The sequence below is a fragment of the Paroedura picta genome, chromosome 2 (genome assembly GCF_049243985.1).
Source record: "Paroedura picta isolate Pp20150507F chromosome 2, Ppicta_v3.0, whole genome shotgun sequence".
NCBI lineage: Eukaryota > Metazoa > Chordata > Lepidosauria > Squamata > Gekkonidae > Paroedura > Paroedura picta.
Window position 1 is genome coordinate 183082060 of NC_135370.1, and position 19573 is coordinate 183101632.

At 59.8% G+C, this 19573-nt stretch overlaps 1 protein-coding gene across 4 annotated transcripts in view; it reads right to left on the reverse strand.

The window, feature by feature from the left end:
* Window positions 1-19573, reverse strand: part of MAP4K5 (mitogen-activated protein kinase kinase kinase kinase 5) — a 128490-nt gene that overhangs the window by 14266 nt on the left and 94651 nt on the right. For all 4 annotated transcript variants that reach the window (XM_077324126.1, XM_077324122.1, XM_077324124.1 and 1 more), the window contains 6 exons: window positions 18147-18183; window positions 5935-6145; window positions 4910-5007; window positions 3154-3195; window positions 886-970; window positions 536-615 (listed from right to left, as the gene is read on the reverse strand). In XM_077324126.1, coding sequence (XP_077180241.1) covers window positions 536-615; window positions 886-970; window positions 3154-3195; window positions 4910-5007; window positions 5935-6145; window positions 18147-18183 — 553 coding nt within the window. The remainder of the gene's footprint in view (window positions 1-535; window positions 616-885; window positions 971-3153; window positions 3196-4909; window positions 5008-5934; window positions 6146-18146; window positions 18184-19573) is intronic.

The window sequence follows — 19573 nt, forward strand, 5'->3', positions numbered from 1 at the left end:
ACTCTGGACTCCAGCTCTGCTGTGGAAGGGTGGCAAAAGGGGAAGCAGTGGATTTCAGGGACACTTCAGGGCTGGTGCATCCGGACGAAGCTCAAGAAACAGATTTAAACTTAGGCCGGGGGAAGGTTTCAGCAGAGTCTATATCCCACAGGGGTGTGGAGGAAATAAAGCCAGAGCAGACAGTTTACTGCTCAGTTCCAAACACCGTCTATGTTGCAAGATGTTTCCGTGGATCTTGTTCCAATCCAAAGAGGAAGAAAAGGGAAGGGAAGGAGAACAAGGAGAAGAATGTTGAATTCTATGGATTTTATGATTTTATTGCCTAACTTGTGAATTTCTAAATAGCTGTACACTGCCTGAAGATGACCTGGTCGAAAGGGGGCAGCATGTAAAACAAACCATCGAGGAAGGAGGAGGAGGAGAGCTGGTTTTTAATCCCCTGCTTTTCCAGCACTTGGTCTGTGGGACTCAGCCCGCTAGCAAGGAACCTGGGCGGTCCTGACCCTGCCTGGCATGCCCTCAACATGTCTCCTACCTGTTCCATGGTGGCTTCGTGAAGCTCATTGAGGTTCAACGTGTAAATGCCGTCTTCGGTTCCAAAGATAATATACTGATCTGTAATATGGGGAAAGAAAAAGCTGCTAAGCCCGGGGGTCCCAAACCCCTTTGAGCCCTTGATCAGCTTTGGGATTCTCACGCAGCATAACAGGCACAGAGCCAGGATGGCTGCAGCAGCTTAACTTCCACCGCAAGGCGGATTCTTGGGCCGTGCTGGTAGCTGCTGGCATAAGCAATGTTTCCACAAATCTGAACAGCCCATCAAATCTCCAATTAAGGAATGCAACAGGAAAACGTCCTATGTGTACACATTAAGAGCTACCTTACCTTTTGTGTCTGGATGGATCCATGAGGTGGCACAGTTGATTTTCAAAGGGCAGCCGTCGAAGACTTTGGAGAAACACGCTCCCATCTGCAAAGGAGAAGAACCCATCAGCCAAAGAACAGAGTCACAGGACATCGATGGCCTCCACGTGCCACCCGATGGGGCAAACGGCAGCTCCCGGGGGCTGTGTCAGGAAAGGAATAGAGTCTCACGGGGGAAGTTAGGACCCTCTTCTCCAAGCATCACGGTCTTGATCCAAATTGGATGGTGCATATTTCAGAGGTGGCTCCTAGTGGTGAACTTGCAGAACAGCACCTGACTGGAAACCCCACAGGACCCTCATGGAGACAAGCATCATCTCTCACTTGGCCCTTCGCGTGTGGCTCGTGGCCGAGGAAATCTCAGAAGCCCCAAAAGAAGAAGAGAGCAAGAACCTAGAAGGCTTGTGGCTCAGTGGCAGAGGCAGCGGAGCAAGGAGATCCCCGGTTCAATCCCCGGCATCTCCAGTTGAAAAGCACCAGGCAGGAGGGATGGGAAAATTTCCGCCTGAGAACCTGAGGAGCCATGGAGTGAGGCTGGGGCTCAGAGGCAGAGCTTCTGCTCAACATGCAGGCGGTCCCAGGTCCAATCCCTGGCATCTCCAGTTGGTAGGGGCTGGAAAGACCTTCCTCTGCCTGGCACCCTGCGGAGCAGCTGCCAACCTGAGTAGACAATCCTGACCTTGATGGGCTCATGCTGAATAAATGCACACTATAAAGCTACTTGTCTATTGACTTGCTCTAGTTTGTGCATCAAAGAAGACACAATATAGAATGACAGAATCCTAGAGTTGGAAGGGACCTCCTGGGTCATCTAGCCCAACCCCTTGCACTATGCAGGACATTCCCAACCATATCACTCATCCCCTGTCACCTGCCATATATAGTCAACCTGATTATGAAATCAGGGCACATTTACTGGAGATACCTGTGGTATTCTCCCACCAGCAGCCCTTCAGTCCCTTTCCCACAGTTACTATTCCCTGGTCTCTCGTACAGAGAGAGGAAGAGGCCCACATCTCGTGACTATCCTTGGCCAGGTGCTTAGAAGGGCAGAGGAACACTGAGAGGAAGCCACTCAGCCATGGACAGGATTCCATTTTAGCAGAGAGGTTCCGTGGCTCAGCGGTGGAGCATCTGCTTGGCATGCAGAAGGTCCCAGGTTCAATCCCAGGCATCTCTGCCTGAGATCCTGGAAAGCAGCTGCCAGCCTGAGTGGACAATGCTTGCCGTGATGAAAGAAAAGTCTGGTTCAGTATAAGGGAGCTCCAAGCATTCGTAACAGGGAGGGCCTGGGGCTTAGTTGAAGCACTTCTGCTTGGGATGCAGAAGGTCCCACGTTCAGTTCCCAACACCTCTGGTTAAAAAGGACCAGGCAGCAGATGATGTGGAACACCTTTTTCTGCCTGAGACCCTGCAGAGCCGCTGCCAGTCTGTGCAGACAAGACTGATCTTGATGAGCCAAGAATCTAATTCAGCAGAAGGCAGCCGGGGAGACAGGGGCCATGCCTTAGTAGCAGAGCCTCTGCTTGGCATGCAGAAGGGCCCAAGTTCAACCCCCGGCATTTCCAGTTGAAAAGGCCAGGCAGGAGGGGATGGGAAAGACCTTTCTTTGCCTGAGACCCCACAGTAGACGATACAGACCATGATGGACCAAAGCTCTGATTCAGTGTATGGCAGCTGCACGCGCTCATGTCATTGCCGCCCTGCATGGCCCTTCTCCCTCCCCCACAATGATGGATGCAAGTGGAAGGAACCCAGACGGACTCCCAGTTAGTGAGCGTTTTCATGGGAATTTAGTCAGTTGGAGGAGAGCAGCTTTTCAGCAGCAACGACTAGAGCTGAATTGACAAAGCTGGGGAAGGATCCAGCTCAGCTCTGCATCCACGATGCGCTGCCCAAGGAAGCCCGATTTGTGTGACGCTCTGAGACTGTACAGTAAGAACCCCTTCAGAGCTGCCTTTCAGCGACGCATGCGGCCCTAAGAGATGAGGGAGGAGGGTGGCTTGGCCTCCCACAACCATACAGGGAGGACGGAGGCCAAAGCTGCCCGGGTGGCCTTCCCTCCGCAGGGCAGCAAGACAGGAGGCAAAATCATATATAAAATAAAAGCAGGGACCAATCCAGCAGGAAGAAGAGGAGCCAAGTAGGATAATGTGTCTGAATGGCCAAATCCCACCACCAGAAAGCCCTTCCACGATTCATTTCACTGTAAAATAAAAGGTTTCTCACCAGAACTTTTGGCGTTGGAGGCAGGCCATTGATAGCTGGCTTCTGCAGAGGAAAAAAAAAGGTTTCACACAATTAAATACCATTATATAAAAAGGGGTCTACCCAGTCCATCCTCCTGTCTCACTCAGGGGCCAGCCAGTTCCTCTGGAGGGCCAACAACAGGGCAGAGAGGCCGAGGCCTTCCTAAGGACATCAGGAGAGCCCTGCTGGGTCAGACCAGGGGTCCATCCAGTCCAGCCTCCTGTCTCACACAGGGGCCAGCCAGTTCCTCTGGAGGGCCAGCAACAGGGCAGAGAGGCCGAGGCCTTCCTAAGGACATCAGGAGAGCCCTGCTGGGTCAGACCAGGGGTCCATCCAGTCCAGCCTCCTGTCTCACACAGGGGCCAGCCAGTACCTCTGGAGGGCCAGCAACAGGGCAGAGATGCCGAGGCCTTCCTAAGGACATCAGGAGAGCCCTGCTGGGTCAGACCAGGGGTCCATCCAGTCCAGCCTCCTGTCTCACACAGGGGCCAGCCAGTTCCTCTGGAGGGCCAGCAACAAGGCAGAGAGGCCGAGGCCTTCCTAAGGACATCAGGAGAGCCCTGCTGGGTCAGACCAGGGGTCCCTCCAGTCCAGCCTCCTGTCTCACACAGGGGCCAGCCAGTTACTCTGGAGGGCCAGCAACAGGGCAGAGAGGCCGAGGCCTTCCTAAGGACATCAGGAGAGCCCTGCTGGGTCAGACCAGGGGTCCATCCAGTCCAGCCTCCTGTCTCACACAGGGGCCAGCCAGTACCTCTGGAGGGCCAGCAACAGGGCAGAGATGCCGAGGCCTTCCTAAGGACATCAGGAGAGCCCTGCTGGGTCAGACCAGGGGTCCATCCAGTCCAGCCTCCTGTCTCACACAGGGGCCAGCCAGTTCCTCTGGAGGGCCAGCAACAAGGCAGAGAGGCCGAGGCCTTCCTAAGGACATCAGGAGAGCCCTGCTGGGTCAGACCAGGGGTCCCTCCAGTCCAGCCTCCTGTCTCACACAGGGGCCAGCCAGTTACTCTGGAGGGCCAGCAACAGGGCAGAGAGGCCGAGGCCTTCCTAAGGACATCAGGAGAGCCCTGCTGGGTCAGACCAGGGGTCCATGTAGTCCAGCCTCCTGTCTCACACAGGGGCCAGCCAGTTACTCTGGAGGGCCAGCAACAGGGCAGAGAGGCCGAGGCCTTCCTAAGGACATCAGGAGAGCCCTGCTGGGTCAGACCAGGGGTCCCTCCAGTCCAGCCTCCTGTCTCACACAGGGGCCAGCCAGTTCCTCTGGAGGGCCAGCAACAGGGCAGAGAGGCCGAGGCCTTCCTAAGGACATCAGAAGAGCCCTGCTGGGTCAGACCAGGGGTCCCTCCAGTCCAGCCTCCTGTCTCACACAGGGGCCAGCCAGTTCCTCTGGAGGGCCAGCAACAGGGCAGAGAGGCCGAGGCCTTCCTAAGGACATCAGAAGAGCCCTGCTGGGTCAGACCAGACCAGACCATCCAGTACAGTATCTCTCCCAAAATATCTAATGATATTTAATGCCCCAGGTGAGTGCTTCTCAGCATTATTCTGCATGATTGTGACACTTCTGGCATTTCTCGACGAAGAGTTTTCCTGGGGTTTCTCAATGGTCAAAAGGTTGAGAAAGGCTGCCTTAGACAGCATTTCAGTTCCCTCTCAATTCTCCTGACCTCTCTAGGAAACCAGGCCAGGGGGAAGTGCTGCCCTTTGACCGCGCGGCAGAGCAAAGTGCAAGAACACCCACCGGATAATCTCGCTTCTCCTTTTTCCGTGGCAGCGGCGGAACTTGTCCTGAACCGTCGGCGTTTTCCTCGGGAAGCTTTGGCACAGTGTCTCCATTTCCTAAACAGAATTTTCAAAGCATATAAGCCCAATGTGAGGAAAACGAAGTCTAAGCAAAATGGGGTGCATGCGAGTGTGCTTGTTTTTCACAGGAGGACGAAAAAGAAGAGTTGGCTTTTCTCTACACTAAAGACTCTCAAAGCAGCTTACAGTCGCCTTTCCTTTCCTCTCCCAACAAAAGAAACCCTGTGAGGGAGGGGAGGCTGAGAGAGCCCTGAGATTACTGAAGAATTCATTCTTAGACTGCTCCCCCTCACTGGCGGTCTTCAACCAAATGCTGGACTGATCCTTCTCCTGGATGCTGGAGGCTGATCCTGCACTGAGCAGGGGGTGGGACTAGATGGCCTCCATGGCCCCTTCCCACTCTAGGATTCCAGGAGTCTAGTTCAGCAGTGGAAGGGGCTGCCTCAGGAGGTGGGGAGCTCCCCCTCACTAGCCGTCTTCAAGCAGCGGCTGGACAGATCCTTCTCCTGGATGCTGGAGGCCTGAGCAGGGGGTGGGACTAGATGGCCTGCATGGCCCCTTCCCACTCTAGGATTCTAGGAGTCTAGTTCAGCAGTGGAAGGGGCTGCCTAAGGAGGTGGGGAGCTCCCCTTCACTGGCCGTCTTCAAGCAGCGGCTGGACAGATCCTTCTCCTGGATGCTGGAGGCTGATCCTGCACTGAGCAGGGGGTGGACTAGATGGCCTGCATGGCCCCTTCCCCCACTGTTACTTCCACGATCCCTCCAGCCACTGGAGGGCTTTAAAAAGTATGTGTAATTGAGATCGGGCACTATAATGCTGCAGCAATGTGTCAATTACAGATTTTTCAAAAGAGCATCATACAGGGCTGACCAGAGCGTGAGTGTGTGAAAGAGCACAGAGCGCCATCTGCACAGTGCCAAGGACAGAACTGACCACCTCGGTGACATAAGGGTGGCATTTACCCATGTCGCTGTATCTGGCGGTGAGCAGGCCGGGGCTGCTGACGCTGCTGGTCATGCCGAGCGGGGCGGGCTCCAACTGAGGTCCGCACACAGGGATGCTCTGCCTCCGATGCGCCGGCGTCGCCTGGTGGTGGGAGTCAGGGCAGTACTTGATCGTCTGGGACTTCTCGTCATCCGCAAGGTTTTCCTCCTGGTAAATGCTGAGCCTGGGCTGGAGGAGGAAAGGCAGAGAGAGGGACACAGTTGCTGGGCAATCTGAACCGCTGGATATGGGCTGCCCAAAGCCTCAGGATTCAACAGGGCAGCAGGAGGCCTTGTCCACAAAGGAGCTCTGTGGAAAACTGGCCATGGTCACTGAAGGGGACCACATCCAGAGTCACTAATCCTCTCAATCCCCCAGTGAGGAGGAAACATCAGGGGAAGGCCTGGCTTTACCAGAGGAACTGGCTGGCCACTGGGCTAGATGGACCCTCACTGGTCTGACCCAGCAGGGCTCTCCTGATGTCCTTAGGAAGGCCTCGGCCTCTCTGCCCTGTGGCTGGCCCTCCAGAGGAACTGGCTGGCCCCTGTGTGAGACAGGAGGCTGGACTGGAGGGACCCCTGGTCTGACCCAGCAGGGCTCTCCTGATGTCCTTAGGAAGGCCTCGGCCTCTCTGCCCTGTTGTTGGCCCTCCAGAGGGACTGGCTGGCCCCTGAGTGAGACAGAAGGCTGGACTGGATGGACCCCTGGTCTGACCCAGCAGGGCTCTCCTGATGTCCTTAGGAAGGCCTCGGCCTCTCTGCCCTGTTGTTGGCCCTCCAGAGGGACTGGCTGGCCCCTGAGTGAGACAGGAGGCTGGACTGGAGGGACCCCTGGTCTGACCCAGCAGGGCTCTCCTGATGTCCTTAGGAAGGCCTCGGCCTCTCTGCCCTGTTGCTGGCCCTCCAGAGGAACTGGCTGGCCCCTGTGTGAGACAGGAGGCTGGACTGGAGGGACCCCTGGTCTGACCCAGCAGGGCTCTCCTGTTGTCCTTAGGAAGGCCTCGGCCTCTCTGCCCTGTTGCTGGCCCTCCAGAGGAACTGGCTGGCCCCTGTGTGAGACAGGAGGCTGGACTGGATGGACCCTGGTCTGACCCAGCAGGGCTCTCCTGATGTCCTTAGGAAGGCCTCGGCCTCTCTGCCCTGTTGCTGGCCCTCCAGAGGAACTGGCTGGCCCCTGTATGAGACAGGAGGCTGGACTGGAGGGACCCCTGGTCTGACCCAGCAGGGCTCTCCTGATGTCCTTAGGAAGGCCTCGGCCTCTCTGCCCTGTGGCTGGCCCTCCAGAGGAACTGGCTGGCCCCTGTGTGAGACAGGAGGCTGGACTGGAGGGACCCCTGGTCTGACCCAGCAGGGCTCTCCTGATGTCCTTAGGAAGGCCTCGGTCTCTCTGCCCTGTTGCTGGCCCTCCAGAGGAACTGGCTGGCCCCTGAGTGAGACAGGAGGCTGGACTGGATGGACCCCTGGTCTGACCCAGCAGGGCTCTCCTGATGTCCTTAGGAAGGCCTCGGCCTCTCTGCCCTGTTGCTGGCCCTGCAGAGGAACTGGCTGGCCCCTGTGTGAGACAGGAGGCTGGACTGGATGGACCCCTGGTCTGACCCAGCAGGGCTCTCCTGATGTCCTTAGGAAGGCCTCGGCCTCTCTGCCCTGTTGTTGGCCCTCCAGAGGGACTGGCTGGCCCCTGAGTGAGACAGGAGGCTGGACTGGATGGACCCCTGGTCTGACCCAGCAGGGCTCTCCTGATGTCCTTAGGAAGGCCTCGGCCTCTCTGCCCTGTTGCTGGCCCTCCAGAGGAACTGGCTGGCCCCTGTGTGAGACAGGAGGCTGGACTGGAGGGACCCCTGGTCTGACCCAGCAGGGCTCTCCTGTTGTCCTTAGGAAGGCCTCGGCCTCTCTGCCCTGTTGCTGGCCCTCCAGAGGAACTGGCTGGCCCCTGTGTGAGACAGGAGGCTGGACTGGATGGACCCTGGTCTGACCCAGCAGGGCTCTCCTGATGTCCTTAGGAAGGCCTCGGCCTCTCTGCCCTGTTGCTGGCCCTCCAGAGGAACTGGCTGGCCCCTGTATGAGACAGGAGGCTGGACTGGAGGGACCCCTGGTCTGACCCAGCAGGGCGCTTCTGATGTCCTTAGGAAGGCCTCGGCCTCTCTGCCCTGTTGCTGGCCCTCCAGAGGAACTGGCTGGCCCCTGTGTGAGACAGGAGGCTGGACTGGATGGACCCCTGGTCTGACCCAGCAGGGCTCTCCTGAGGTCCTTAGGAAGGCCTCGGCCTCCCTGCCCTGTTGCTGGCCCTCCAGAGGAACTGGCTGGCCCCTGAGTGAGACAGGAGGCTGGACTGGATGGACCCCTGGTCTGACCCAGCAGGGCTCTCCTGATGTCCTTAGGAAGGCCTCGGCCTCTCTGCCCTGTTGCTGGCCCTGCAGAGGAACTGGCTGGCCCCTGTGTGAGACAGGAGGCTGGACTGGATGGACCCTGGTCTGACCCAGCAGGGCTCTCCTGATGTCCTTAGGAAGGCCTCGGCCTCTCTGCCCTGTTGCTGGCCCTCCAGAGGAACTGGCTGGCCCCTGTGTGAGACAGGAGGCTGGACTGGATGGACCCCTGGTCTGACCCAGCAGGGCTCTCCTGATGTCCTTAGGAAGGCCTCGGCCTCTCTGCCCTGTTGCTGGCCCTCCAGAGGAACTGGCTGGACCCTGTGTGAGACAGGAGGCTGGACTGGATGGACCCCTGGTCTGACCCAGCAGGGCTCTCCTGATGTCCTTAGGAAGGCCTCGGCCTCTCTGCCCTGTGGCTGGCCCTCCAGAGGAACTGGCTGGCCCTTGTGTGAGACAGGAGGCTGGACTGGATGGACCCCTGGTCTGACCCAGCAGGGCTCTTCTGATGTCCTTAGGAAGGCCTCGGCCTCTCTGCCCTGTTGCTGGCCCTCCAGAGGAACTGGCTGGCCCCTGTGTGAGACAGGAGGCTGGACTGGATGGACCCTGGTCTGACCCAGCAGGGCTCTCCTGATGTCCTTAGGAAGGCCTAGGCCTCTCTGCCCTGTTGCTGGCCCTCCAGAGGAACTGGCTGGCCCCTGTGTGAGACAGGAGGCTGGACTGGATGGAAACCTGGTCTGGCCCAGCAGGGCTCTCCTGATGTCCTTAGGAAGGCCTCGGCCTCTCTGCCCTGTTGCTGGCCCTCCAGAGGGACTGGCTGGCCCCTGTGTGAGACAGGAGGCTGGACTGGATGGACCCCTGGTCTGACCCAGCAGGGCTCTCCTGATGTCCTTAGGAAGGCCTCGGCATCTCTGCCCTGTTGCTGGCCCTCCAGAGGAACTGGCTGGCCCCTGTGTGAGACAGGAGGCTGGACTGGATGGAACCCTGGTCTGGCCCAGCAGGGCTCTCCTGATGTCCTTAGGAAGGCCTCGGCCTCTCTGCCCTGTTGCTGGCCCTCCAGAGGAACTGGCTGGCCCCTGAGTGAGACAGGAGGCTGGACTGGATGGAACCCTGGTCTGGCCCAGCAGGGCTCTCCTGATGTCCTTAGGAAGGCCTCGGCCTCTCTGCCCTGTGGCTGGCCCTCCAGAGGAACTGGCTGGCCCTTGTGTGAGACAGGAGGCTGGACTGGATGGACCCCTGGTCTGACCCAGCAGGGCTCTTCTGATGTCCTTAGGAAGGCCTCGGCCTCTCTGCCCTGTTGCTGGCCCTCCAGAGGAACTGGCTGGCCCCTGTGTGAGACAGGAGGCTGGACTGGATGGACCCTGGTCTGACCCAGCAGGGCTCTCCTGATGCTCTTAGGAAGGCCTCGGCCTCTCTGCCCTGTTGCTGGCCCTCCAGAGGAACTGGCTGGCCCCTGTGTGAGACAGGAGGCTGGACTGGAGGGACCCCTGGTCTGACCCAGCAGGGCTCTCCTGATGTCCTTAGGAAGGCCTCGGCCTCTCTGCCCTGTTGTTGGCCCTCCAGAGGAACTGGCTGGCCCCTGTGTGAGAGAGGAGGCTGGACTGGAGGGACCCCTGGTCTGACCCAGCAGGGCTCTCCTGATGTCCTTAGGAAGGCCTCGGCCTCTCTGCCCTGTTGCTGGCCCTCCAGAGGAACTGGCTGGCCCCTGTGTGAGACAGGAGGCTGGACTGGATGGACCCCTGGTCTGACCCAGCAGGGCTCTCCTGATGTCCTTAGGAAGGCCTCGGCCTCTCTGCCCTGTTGCTGGCCCTCCAGAGGAACTGGCTGGCCCCTGTGTGAGAAAGGAGGCTGGACTGGAGGGACCCCTGGTCTGACCCAGCAGGGTTCTCCTGATGTCCTTAGGAAGGCCTCGGCCTCTCTGCCCTGTTGCTGGCCCTCCAGAGGAACTGGCTGGCCCCTGTGTGAGACAGGAGGCTGGTCTGGATGGACCTTCCCTGGTCTGACCCAGCAGGGCTCTCCTGATGTCCTTAGGAAGGCCTCGGCCTCTCTGCCCTGTTGCTGGCCCTCCAGAGGAACTGGCTGGCCCCTGTGTGAGACAGGAGGCTGGACTGGATGGACCCCGGTCTGACCCAGCAGGGCTCTCCTGATGTCCTTAGGAAGGCCTCTGCCTCTCTGCCCTGTTGCTGGCCCTCCAGAGGAACTGGCTGGCCCCTGTGTGGGACAGGAGGCTGGACTGGATGGACCCCTGGTCTGACCCAGCAGGGCTCTCCTGATGCTCTTAGGAAGGCCTCGGCCTCTCTGCCCTGTTGCTGGCCCTCCAGAGGAACTGGCTGGCCTCTGTGTGAGACAGGAGGCTGGACTGGAGGGACCCCTGGTCTGACCCAGCAGGGCTCTCCTGATGTCCTTAGGAAGGCCTCGGCCTCTCTGCCCTGTTGCTGGCCCTCCAGAGGAATTGGCTGGCCCCTGTGTGAGACAGGAGGCTGGACTGGATGGACCCCTGGTCTGACCCAGCAGGGCTCTCCTGATGTCCTTAGGAAGGCCTCGGCCTCTCTGCCCTGTTGCTGGCCCTCCAGAGGAACTGGCTGGCCCCTGTGTGAGACAGGAGGCTGGACTGGAGGGACCCCTGGTCTGACCCAGCAGGGCTCTCCTGATGTCCTTAGGAAGGCCTCGGCCTCTCTGCCCTGTTGCTGGCCCTCCAGAGGAACTGGCTGGCCCCTGTGTGAGACAGGAGGCTGGTCTGGATGGACCTTCCCTGGTCTGACCCAGCAGGGCTCTCCTGATGTCCTTAGGAAGGCCTCGGCCTCTCTGCCCTGTTGCTGGCCCTCCAGAGGAACTGGCTGGCCCCTGTGTGAGACAGGAGGCTGGACTGGATGGACCCCGGTCTGACCCAGCAGGGCTCTCCTGATGTCCTTAGGAAGGCCTCTGCCTCTCTGCCCTGTAGCTGGCCCTCCAGAGGAACTGGCTGGCCCCTGTGTGGGACAGGAGGCTGGACTGGATGGACCCCTGGTCTGACCCAGCAGGGCTCTCCTGATGCTCTTAGGAAGGCCTCGGCCTCTCTGCCCTGTTGCTGGCCCTCCAGAGGAACTGGCTGGCCCCTGTGTGAGACAGGAGGCTGGACTGGAGGGACCCCTGGTCTGACCCAGCAGGGCTCTCCTGATGTCCTTAGGAAGGCCTCGGCCTCTCTGCCCTGTTGCTGGCCCTCCAGAGGAACTGGCTGGCCCCTGTGTGAGACAGGAGGCTGGACTGGAGGGACCCCTGGTCTGACCCAGCAGGGCTCTCCTGATGTCCTTAGGAAGGCCTCGGCCTCTCTGCCCTGTTGCTGGCCCTCCAGAGGAACTGGCTGGCTCCTGTGTGAGACAGGAGGCTGGACTGGATGGACCCCTGGTCTGACCCAGCAGGGCTCTCCTGATGTCCTTAGGAAGGCCTCGGCCTCTCTGCCCTGTTGCTGGCCCTCCAGAGGAAGTGGCTGGCCCCTGTGTGAGACAGGAGGCTGGACTGGAGGGACCCCTGGTCTGACCCAGCAGGGCTCTCCTGATGTCCTTAGGAAGGCCTCGGCCTCTCTGCCCTGTTGCTGGCCCTCCAGAGGAACTGGCTGGCTCCTGTGTGAGACAGTAGGCTGGACTGGATGGACCCCTGGTCTGACCCAGCAGGGCTCTCCTGATGTCCTTAGGAAGGCCTCGGCCTCTCTGCCCTGTTGCTGGCCCTCCAGAGGAACTGGCTGGCCCCTGTGTGAGACAGGAGGCTGGACTGGATGGACCCTGGTCTGACCCAGCAGGGCTCTCCTGATGTCCTTAGGAAGGCCTAGGCCTCTCTGCCCTGTTGCTGGCCCTCCAGAGGAACTGGCTGGCCCCTGTGTGAGACAGGAGGCTGGACTGGATGGAAACCTGGTCTGGCCCAGCAGGGCTCTCCTGATGTCCTTAGGAAGGCCTCGGCCTCTCTGCCCTGTTGCTGGCCCTCCAGAGGGACTGGCTGGCCCCTGTGTGAGACAGGAGGCTGGACTGGATGGACCCCTGGTCTGACCCAGCAGGGCTCTCCTGATGTCCTTAGGAAGGCCTCGGCATCTCTGCCCTGTTGCTGGCCCTCCAGAGGAACTGGCTGGCCCCTGTGTGAGACAGGAGGCTGGACTGGATGGAACCCTGGTCTGGCCCAGCAGGGCTCTCCTGATGTCCTTAGGAAGGCCTCGGCCTCTCTGCCCTGTTGCTGGCCCTCCAGAGGAACTGGCTGGCCCCTGAGTGAGACAGGAGGCTGGACTGGATGGAACCCTGGTCTGGCCCAGCAGGGCTCTCCTGATGTCCTTAGGAAGGCCTCGGCCTCTCTGCCCTGTGGCTGGCCCTCCAGAGGAACTGGCTGGCCCTTGTGTGAGACAGGAGGCTGGACTGGATGGACCCCTGGTCTGACCCAGCAGGGCTCTTCTGATGTCCTTAGGAAGGCCTCGGCCTCTCTGCCCTGTTGCTGGCCCTCCAGAGGAACTGGCTGGCCCCTGTGTGAGACAGGAGGCTGGACTGGATGGACCCTGGTCTGACCCAGCAGGGCTCTCCTGATGCTCTTAGGAAGGCCTCGGCCTCTCTGCCCTGTTGCTGGCCCTCCAGAGGAACTGGCTGGCCCCTGTGTGAGACAGGAGGCTGGACTGGAGGGACCCCTGGTCTGACCCAGCAGGGCTCTCCTGATGTCCTTAGGAAGGCCTCGGCCTCTCTGCCCTGTTGTTGGCCCTCCAGAGGAACTGGCTGGCCCCTGTGTGAGAGAGGAGGCTGGACTGGAGGGACCCCTGGTCTGACCCAGCAGGGCTCTCCTGATGTCCTTAGGAAGGCCTCGGCCTCTCTGCCCTGTTGCTGGCCCTCCAGAGGAACTGGCTGGCCCCTGTGTGAGACAGGAGGCTGGACTGGATGGACCCCTGGTCTGACCCAGCAGGGCTCTCCTGATGTCCTTAGGAAGGCCTCGGCCTCTCTGCCCTGTTGCTGGCCCTCCAGAGGAACTGGCTGGCCCCTGTGTGAGAAAGGAGGCTGGACTGGAGGGACCCCTGGTCTGACCCAGCAGGGTTCTCCTGATGTCCTTAGGAAGGCCTCGGCCTCTCTGCCCTGTTGCTGGCCCTCCAGAGGAACTGGCTGGCCCCTGTGTGAGACAGGAGGCTGGTCTGGATGGACCTTCCCTGGTCTGACCCAGCAGGGCTCTCCTGATGTCCTTAGGAAGGCCTCGGCCTCTCTGCCCTGTTGCTGGCCCTCCAGAGGAACTGGCTGGCCCCTGTGTGAGACAGGAGGCTGGACTGGATGGACCCCGGTCTGACCCAGCAGGGCTCTCCTGATGTCCTTAGGAAGGCCTCTGCCTCTCTGCCCTGTTGCTGGCCCTCCAGAGGAACTGGCTGGCCCCTGTGTGGGACAGGAGGCTGGACTGGATGGACCCCTGGTCTGACCCAGCAGGGCTCTCCTGATGCTCTTAGGAAGGCCTCGGCCTCTCTGCCCTGTTGCTGGCCCTCCAGAGGAACTGGCTGGCCTCTGTGTGAGACAGGAGGCTGGACTGGAGGGACCCCTGGTCTGACCCAGCAGGGCTCTCCTGATGTCCTTAGGAAGGCCTCGGCCTCTCTGCCCTGTTGCTGGCCCTCCAGAGGAATTGGCTGGCCCCTGTGTGAGACAGGAGGCTGGACTGGATGGACCCCTGGTCTGACCCAGCAGGGCTCTCCTGATGTCCTTAGGAAGGCCTCGGCCTCTCTGCCCTGTTGCTGGCCCTCCAGAGGAACTGGCTGGCCCCTGTGTGAGACAGGAGGCTGGACTGGAGGGACCCCTGGTCTGACCCAGCAGGGCTCTCCTGATGTCCTTAGGAAGGCCTCGGCCTCTCTGCCCTGTTGCTGGCCCTCCAGAGGAACTGGCTGGCCCCTGTGTGAGACAGGAGGCTGGTCTGGATGGACCTTCCCTGGTCTGACCCAGCAGGGCTCTCCTGATGTCCTTAGGAAGGCCTCGGCCTCTCTGCCCTGTTGCTGGCCCTCCAGAGGAACTGGCTGGCCCCTGTGTGAGACAGGAGGCTGGACTGGATGGACCCCGGTCTGACCCAGCAGGGCTCTCCTGATGTCCTTAGGAAGGCCTCTGCCTCTCTGCCCTGTTGCTGGCCCTCCAGAGGAACTGGCTGGCCCCTGTGTGGGACAGGAGGCTGGACTGGATGGACTCCTGGTCTGACCCAGCAGGGCTCTCCTGATGCTCTTAGGAAGGCCTCGGCCTCTCTGCCCTGTTGCTGGCCCTCCAGAGGAACTGGCTGGCCCCTGTGTGAGACAGGAGGCTGGACTGGAGGGACCCCTGGTCTGACCCAGCAGGGCTCTCCTGATGTCCTTAGGAAGGCCTCGGCCTCTCTGCCCTGTTGCTGGCCCTCCAGAGGAACTGGCTGGCCCCTGTGTGAGACAGGAGGCTGGACTGGAGGGACCCCTGGTCTGACCCAGCAGGGCTCTCCTGATGTCCTTAGGAAGGCCTCGGCCTCTCTGCCCTGTTGCTGGCCCTCCAGAGGAACTGGCTGGCTCCTGTGTGAGACAGGAGGCTGGACTGGATGGACCCCTGGTCTGACCCAGCAGGGCTCTCCTGATGTCCTTAGGAAGGCCTCGGCCTCTCTGCCCTGTTGCTGGCCCTCCAGAGGAAGTGGCTGGCCCCTGTGTGAGACAGGAGGCTGGACTGGAGGGACCCCTGGTCTGACCCAGCAGGGCTCTCCTGATGTCCTTAGGAAGGCCTCGGCCTCTCTGCCCTGTTGCTGGCCCTCCAGAGGAACTGGCTGGCTCCTGTGTGAGACAGTAGGCTGGACTGGATGGACCCCTGGTCTGACCCAGCAGGGCTCTCCTGATGTCCTTAGGAAGGCCTCGGCCTCTCTGCCCTGTTGCTGGCCCTCCAGAGGAACTGGCTGGCCCCTGTGTGAGACAGGAGGCTGGACTGGATGGACCCTGGTCTGACCCAGCAGGGCTCTCCTGATGCTCTTAGGAAGGCCTCGGCCTCTCTGCCCTGTTGCTGGCCCTCCAGAGGAACTGGCTGGCCCCTGTGTGAGACAGGAGGCTGGACTGGAGGGACCCCTGGTCTGACCCAGCAGGGCTCTCCTGATGTCCTTAGGAAGGCCTCGGCCTCTCTGCCCTGTTGTTGGCCCTCCAGAGGAACTGGCTGGCCCCTGTGTGAGAGAGGAGGCTGGACTGGAGGGACCCCTGGTCTGACCCAGCAGGGCTCTCCTGATGTCCTTAGGAAGGCCTCGGCCTCTCTGCCCTGTTGCTGGCCCTCCAGAGGAACTGGCTGGCCCCTGTGTGAGACAGGAGGCTGGACTGGATGGACCCCTGGTCTGACCCAGCAGGGCTCTCCTGATGTCCTTAGGAAGGCCTCGGCCTCTCTGCCCTGTTGCTGGCCCTCCAGAGGAACTGGCTGGCCCCTGTGTGAGAAAGGAGGCTGGACTGGAGGGACCCCTGGTCTGACCCAGCAGGGTTCTCCTGATGTCCTTAGGAAGGCCTCGGCCTCTCTGCCCTGTTGCTGGCCCTCCAGAGGAACTGGCTGGCCCCTGTGTGAGACAGGAGGCTGGTCTGGATGGACCTTCCCTGGTCTGACCCAGCAGGGCTCTCCTGATGTCCTTAGGAAGGCCTCGGCCTCTCTGCCCTGTTGCTGGCCCTCCAGAGGAACTGGCTGGCGCCTGTGTGAGACAGGAGGCTGGACTGGATGGACCCCGGTCTGACCCAGCAGGGCTCTCCTGATGTCCTTAGGAAGGCCTCTGCCTCTCTGCCCTGTTGCTGGCCCTCCAGAGGAACTGGCTGGCCCCTGTGTGGGACAGGAGGCTGGACTGGATGGACCCCTGGTCTGACCCAGCAGGGCTCTCCTGATGCTCTTAGGAAGGCCTCGGCCTCTCTGCCCTGTTGCTGGCCCTCCAGAGGAACTGGCTGGCCTCTGTGTGAGACAGGAGGCTGGACTGGAGGGACCCCTGGTCTGACCCAGCAGGGCTCTCCTGATGTCCTTAGGAAGTCCTCGGCCTCTCTGCCCTGTTGCTGGCCCTCCAGAGGAATTGGCTGGCCCCTGTGTGAGACAGGAGGCTGGACTGGATGGACCCCTGGTCTGACCCAGCAGGGCTCTCCTGATGTCCTTAGGAAGGCCTCGGCCTCTCTGCCCTGTTGCTGGCCCTCCAGAGGAACTGGCTGGCCCCTGTGTGAGACAGGAGGCTGGACTGGAGGGACCCCTGGTCTGACCCAGCAGGGCTCTCCTGATGTCCTTAGGAAGGCCTCGGCCTCTCTGCCCTGTTGCTGGCCCTCCAGAGGAACTGGCTGGCCCCTGTGTGAGACAGGAGGCTGGTCTGGATGGACCTTCCCTGGTCTGACCCAGCAGGGCTCTCCTGATGTCCTTAGGAAGGCCTCGGCCTCTCTGCCCTGTTGCTGGCCCTCCAGAGGAACTGGCTGGCCCCTGTGTGAGACAGGAGGCTGGACTGGATGGACCCCGGTCTGACCCAGCAGGGCTCTCCTGATGTCCTTAGGAAGGCCTCTGCCTCTCTGCCCTGTTGCTGGCCCTCCAGAGGAACTGGCTGGCCCCTGTGTGGGACAGGAGGCTGGACTGGATGGACCCCTGGTCTGACCCAGCAGGGCTCTCCTGATGCTCTTAGGAAGGCCTCGGCCTCTCTGCCCTGTTGCTGGCCCTCCAGAGGAACTGGCTGGCCCCTGTGTGAGACAGGAGGCTGGACTGGAGGGACCCCTGGTCTGACCCAGCAGGGCTCTCCTGATGTCCTTAGGAAGGCCTCGGCCTCTCTGCCCTGTTGCTGGCCCTCCAGAGGAACTGGCTGGCCCCTGTGTGAGACAGGAGGCTGGACTGGAGGGACCCCTGGTCTGACCCAGCAGGGCTCTCCTGATGTCCTTAGGAAGGCCTCGGCCTCTCTGCCCTGTTGCTGGCCCTCCAGAGGAACTGGCTGGCTCCTGTGTGAGACAGGAGGCTGGACTGGATGGACCCCTGGTCTGACCCAGCAGGGCTCTCCTGATGTCCTTAGGAAGGCCTCGGCCTCTCTGCCCTGTTGCTGGCCCTCCAGAGGAAGTGGCTGGCCCCTGTGTGAGACAGGAGGCTGGACTGGAGGGACCCCTGGTCTGACCCAGCAGGGCTCTCCTGATGTCCTTAGGAAGGCCTCGGCCTCTCTGCCCTGTTGCTGGCCCTCCAGAGGAACTGGCTGGCTCCTGTGTGAGACAGTAGGCTGGACTGGATGGACCCCTGGTCTGACCCAGCAGGGCTCTCCTGATGTCCTTAGGAAGGCCTCGGCCTCTCTGCCCTGTTGCTGGCCCTCCAGAGGAACTGGCTGGCCCCTGAGTGAGACAGGAGGCTGGACTGGATGGACCCCTGGTCTGACCCAGCAGGGCTCTTCTGATGTCCTTAGGAAGGCCTCGGCCTCTCTGCCCTGTTGCTGGCCCTCCAGAGGAAGTGGCTGGCCCCTGTGTGAGACAGGAGGCTGGACTGGATGGACCTTCCCTGGTCTGATTCAGCAGGGCTCTCCTGATGTCCTTATGCAGAACCCTAGTAAGTCCATGCATGCCCAGCACTGTTGTAGGATGTCAGGATTTCTCAGCAGCATCAAACCAGGAACAGCCTTAATCATAGTAAATCATAGAATGAATTAAGAATCCAGCTTACAAAACTTTATGCTATAATAAATTTTTGGCAACAGGACTCTCTTATCACATAAATTAAAATATTTTGTTCAGACTGCTTGGCATCTTGTGCGGAGAGTATAACTAACACATGTTTCTTGACAAACTGCAGCCAGAGGAAATTAGAGGACAAGTTTTGCATGTGATGCACCGAAATGGAAAAAAACAGAAACATCCAGCCAGCTCTTCTTTACGTATCTGCGTGGACTCACCTTCGGAGGGAGAGGAGGGGGTCGTTTCAGTGTCGTTCTGTGAGGCAAAAAGAGAGGGGGGGGGGGGGAGAGAGAGAGAGAGAGAGATCAACTGAGAGCCTTTATGTGAAGCTAGAATATTATTTCTCACCCTTTCAAAAGGCAACCTAGCAGGACTGTTTTTTTTTCCAGAACCAAAGTCTCTTGTCGCAACACAACAGGGAAACATTTGAATTAGGTCAGAGAAGACAGGAAAAATTAGTAGGATTAAACCGGCAGATCGGTAGTCAAACTGTGGCCCTCCAGATGTCCATGGACTACAATTCCCAGGAGCCCCCTGCCAGCATTCGCTGGCAGGGGGCTCCTGGGAATTGTAGTCCATGGACATCTGGAGGGCCGCAGTCTGACTACCCCTGGCTTACACCTTCCAGGAAATGCTAAAGAAATGGAATGGCCTTTTGAGCTTCCCCAGACAAAAATCTTAGCTGTCTGGCAGGGTTGCGCGATCCCACACGAGGCAGAAAGCACGGGAGGGCCTCCAAGTGCCTTTATCTACCAGAAACCGTTCCCGTTTTCCAGGCTCAGCTAAAGCATGACCCCTGTTTGGGGGGGACGGGGGCTGGCTTCTTGCTGTTAGAAGTTTTCTTTTATTGTATTATTGTACTCCTGCATTTTATTGAATTTTACTCTGTTGTAAACCGCCGCGAGCTGGCAGGCCTGAGAGCAGCAGTTAATAGATGTAATAAATATTTTGGGTTATCAGGGAACGAAAGATGTTAACCTGCCGACTACAGAATCAGACCCGGGGTCCAACAAAATCAGTTCTGTCTACTCCGGGGGTCCGTGGGAGCTCTGAGGTGGCATGGCATTGAGGGGAGGGGTCTGGCCTGTCTTCTCAGTTTCCTCCTCTTCTTCCTGGCCTACTTGAGGGGGAACTGCCATAGTTGTAGTAAACGCAAGGGGGGGGGGGAACAAAAGGAAGGCTGGTGATGGGCTAAGGGAACAAAAGGAAGGGCTAAGGGAAGTGATGTCACTTCTGGAGGCGTGGCAGAGGGGTGTGGCCAGCTGGCATCACTTCCGGGCCTCACCGAAGTCTGAAAAAAATTTCAGGGGCTCCTCCACATTTGAAAGGCTGAAAAAGGCTGGGCTACTCAGATTGGCAGCAGCTTTCCAGGGTCTCAGGCAGAGCTCCTTCTCCTCCTCCAGATGCTGGAGATATAAACTGGGAATGGTCTCCTGACTTGCTGTTAAGGTGAGTTGCCAGGGCCCAACGTCAGGATAAAGGGCTTCTGGCATGCCACAGGGACCATGGCTCATTGGGAGAATGTTTAGAATGTTTGCTTGGCACGCAGAAGGCCCAGGTTCAATCCCCGGCTTCTCCAGCGAAAGGACCAGGCAAGAGGTGATCCGGAAGACTTCTGCTTGAGACCCTGCAGAACTGCTGCCCA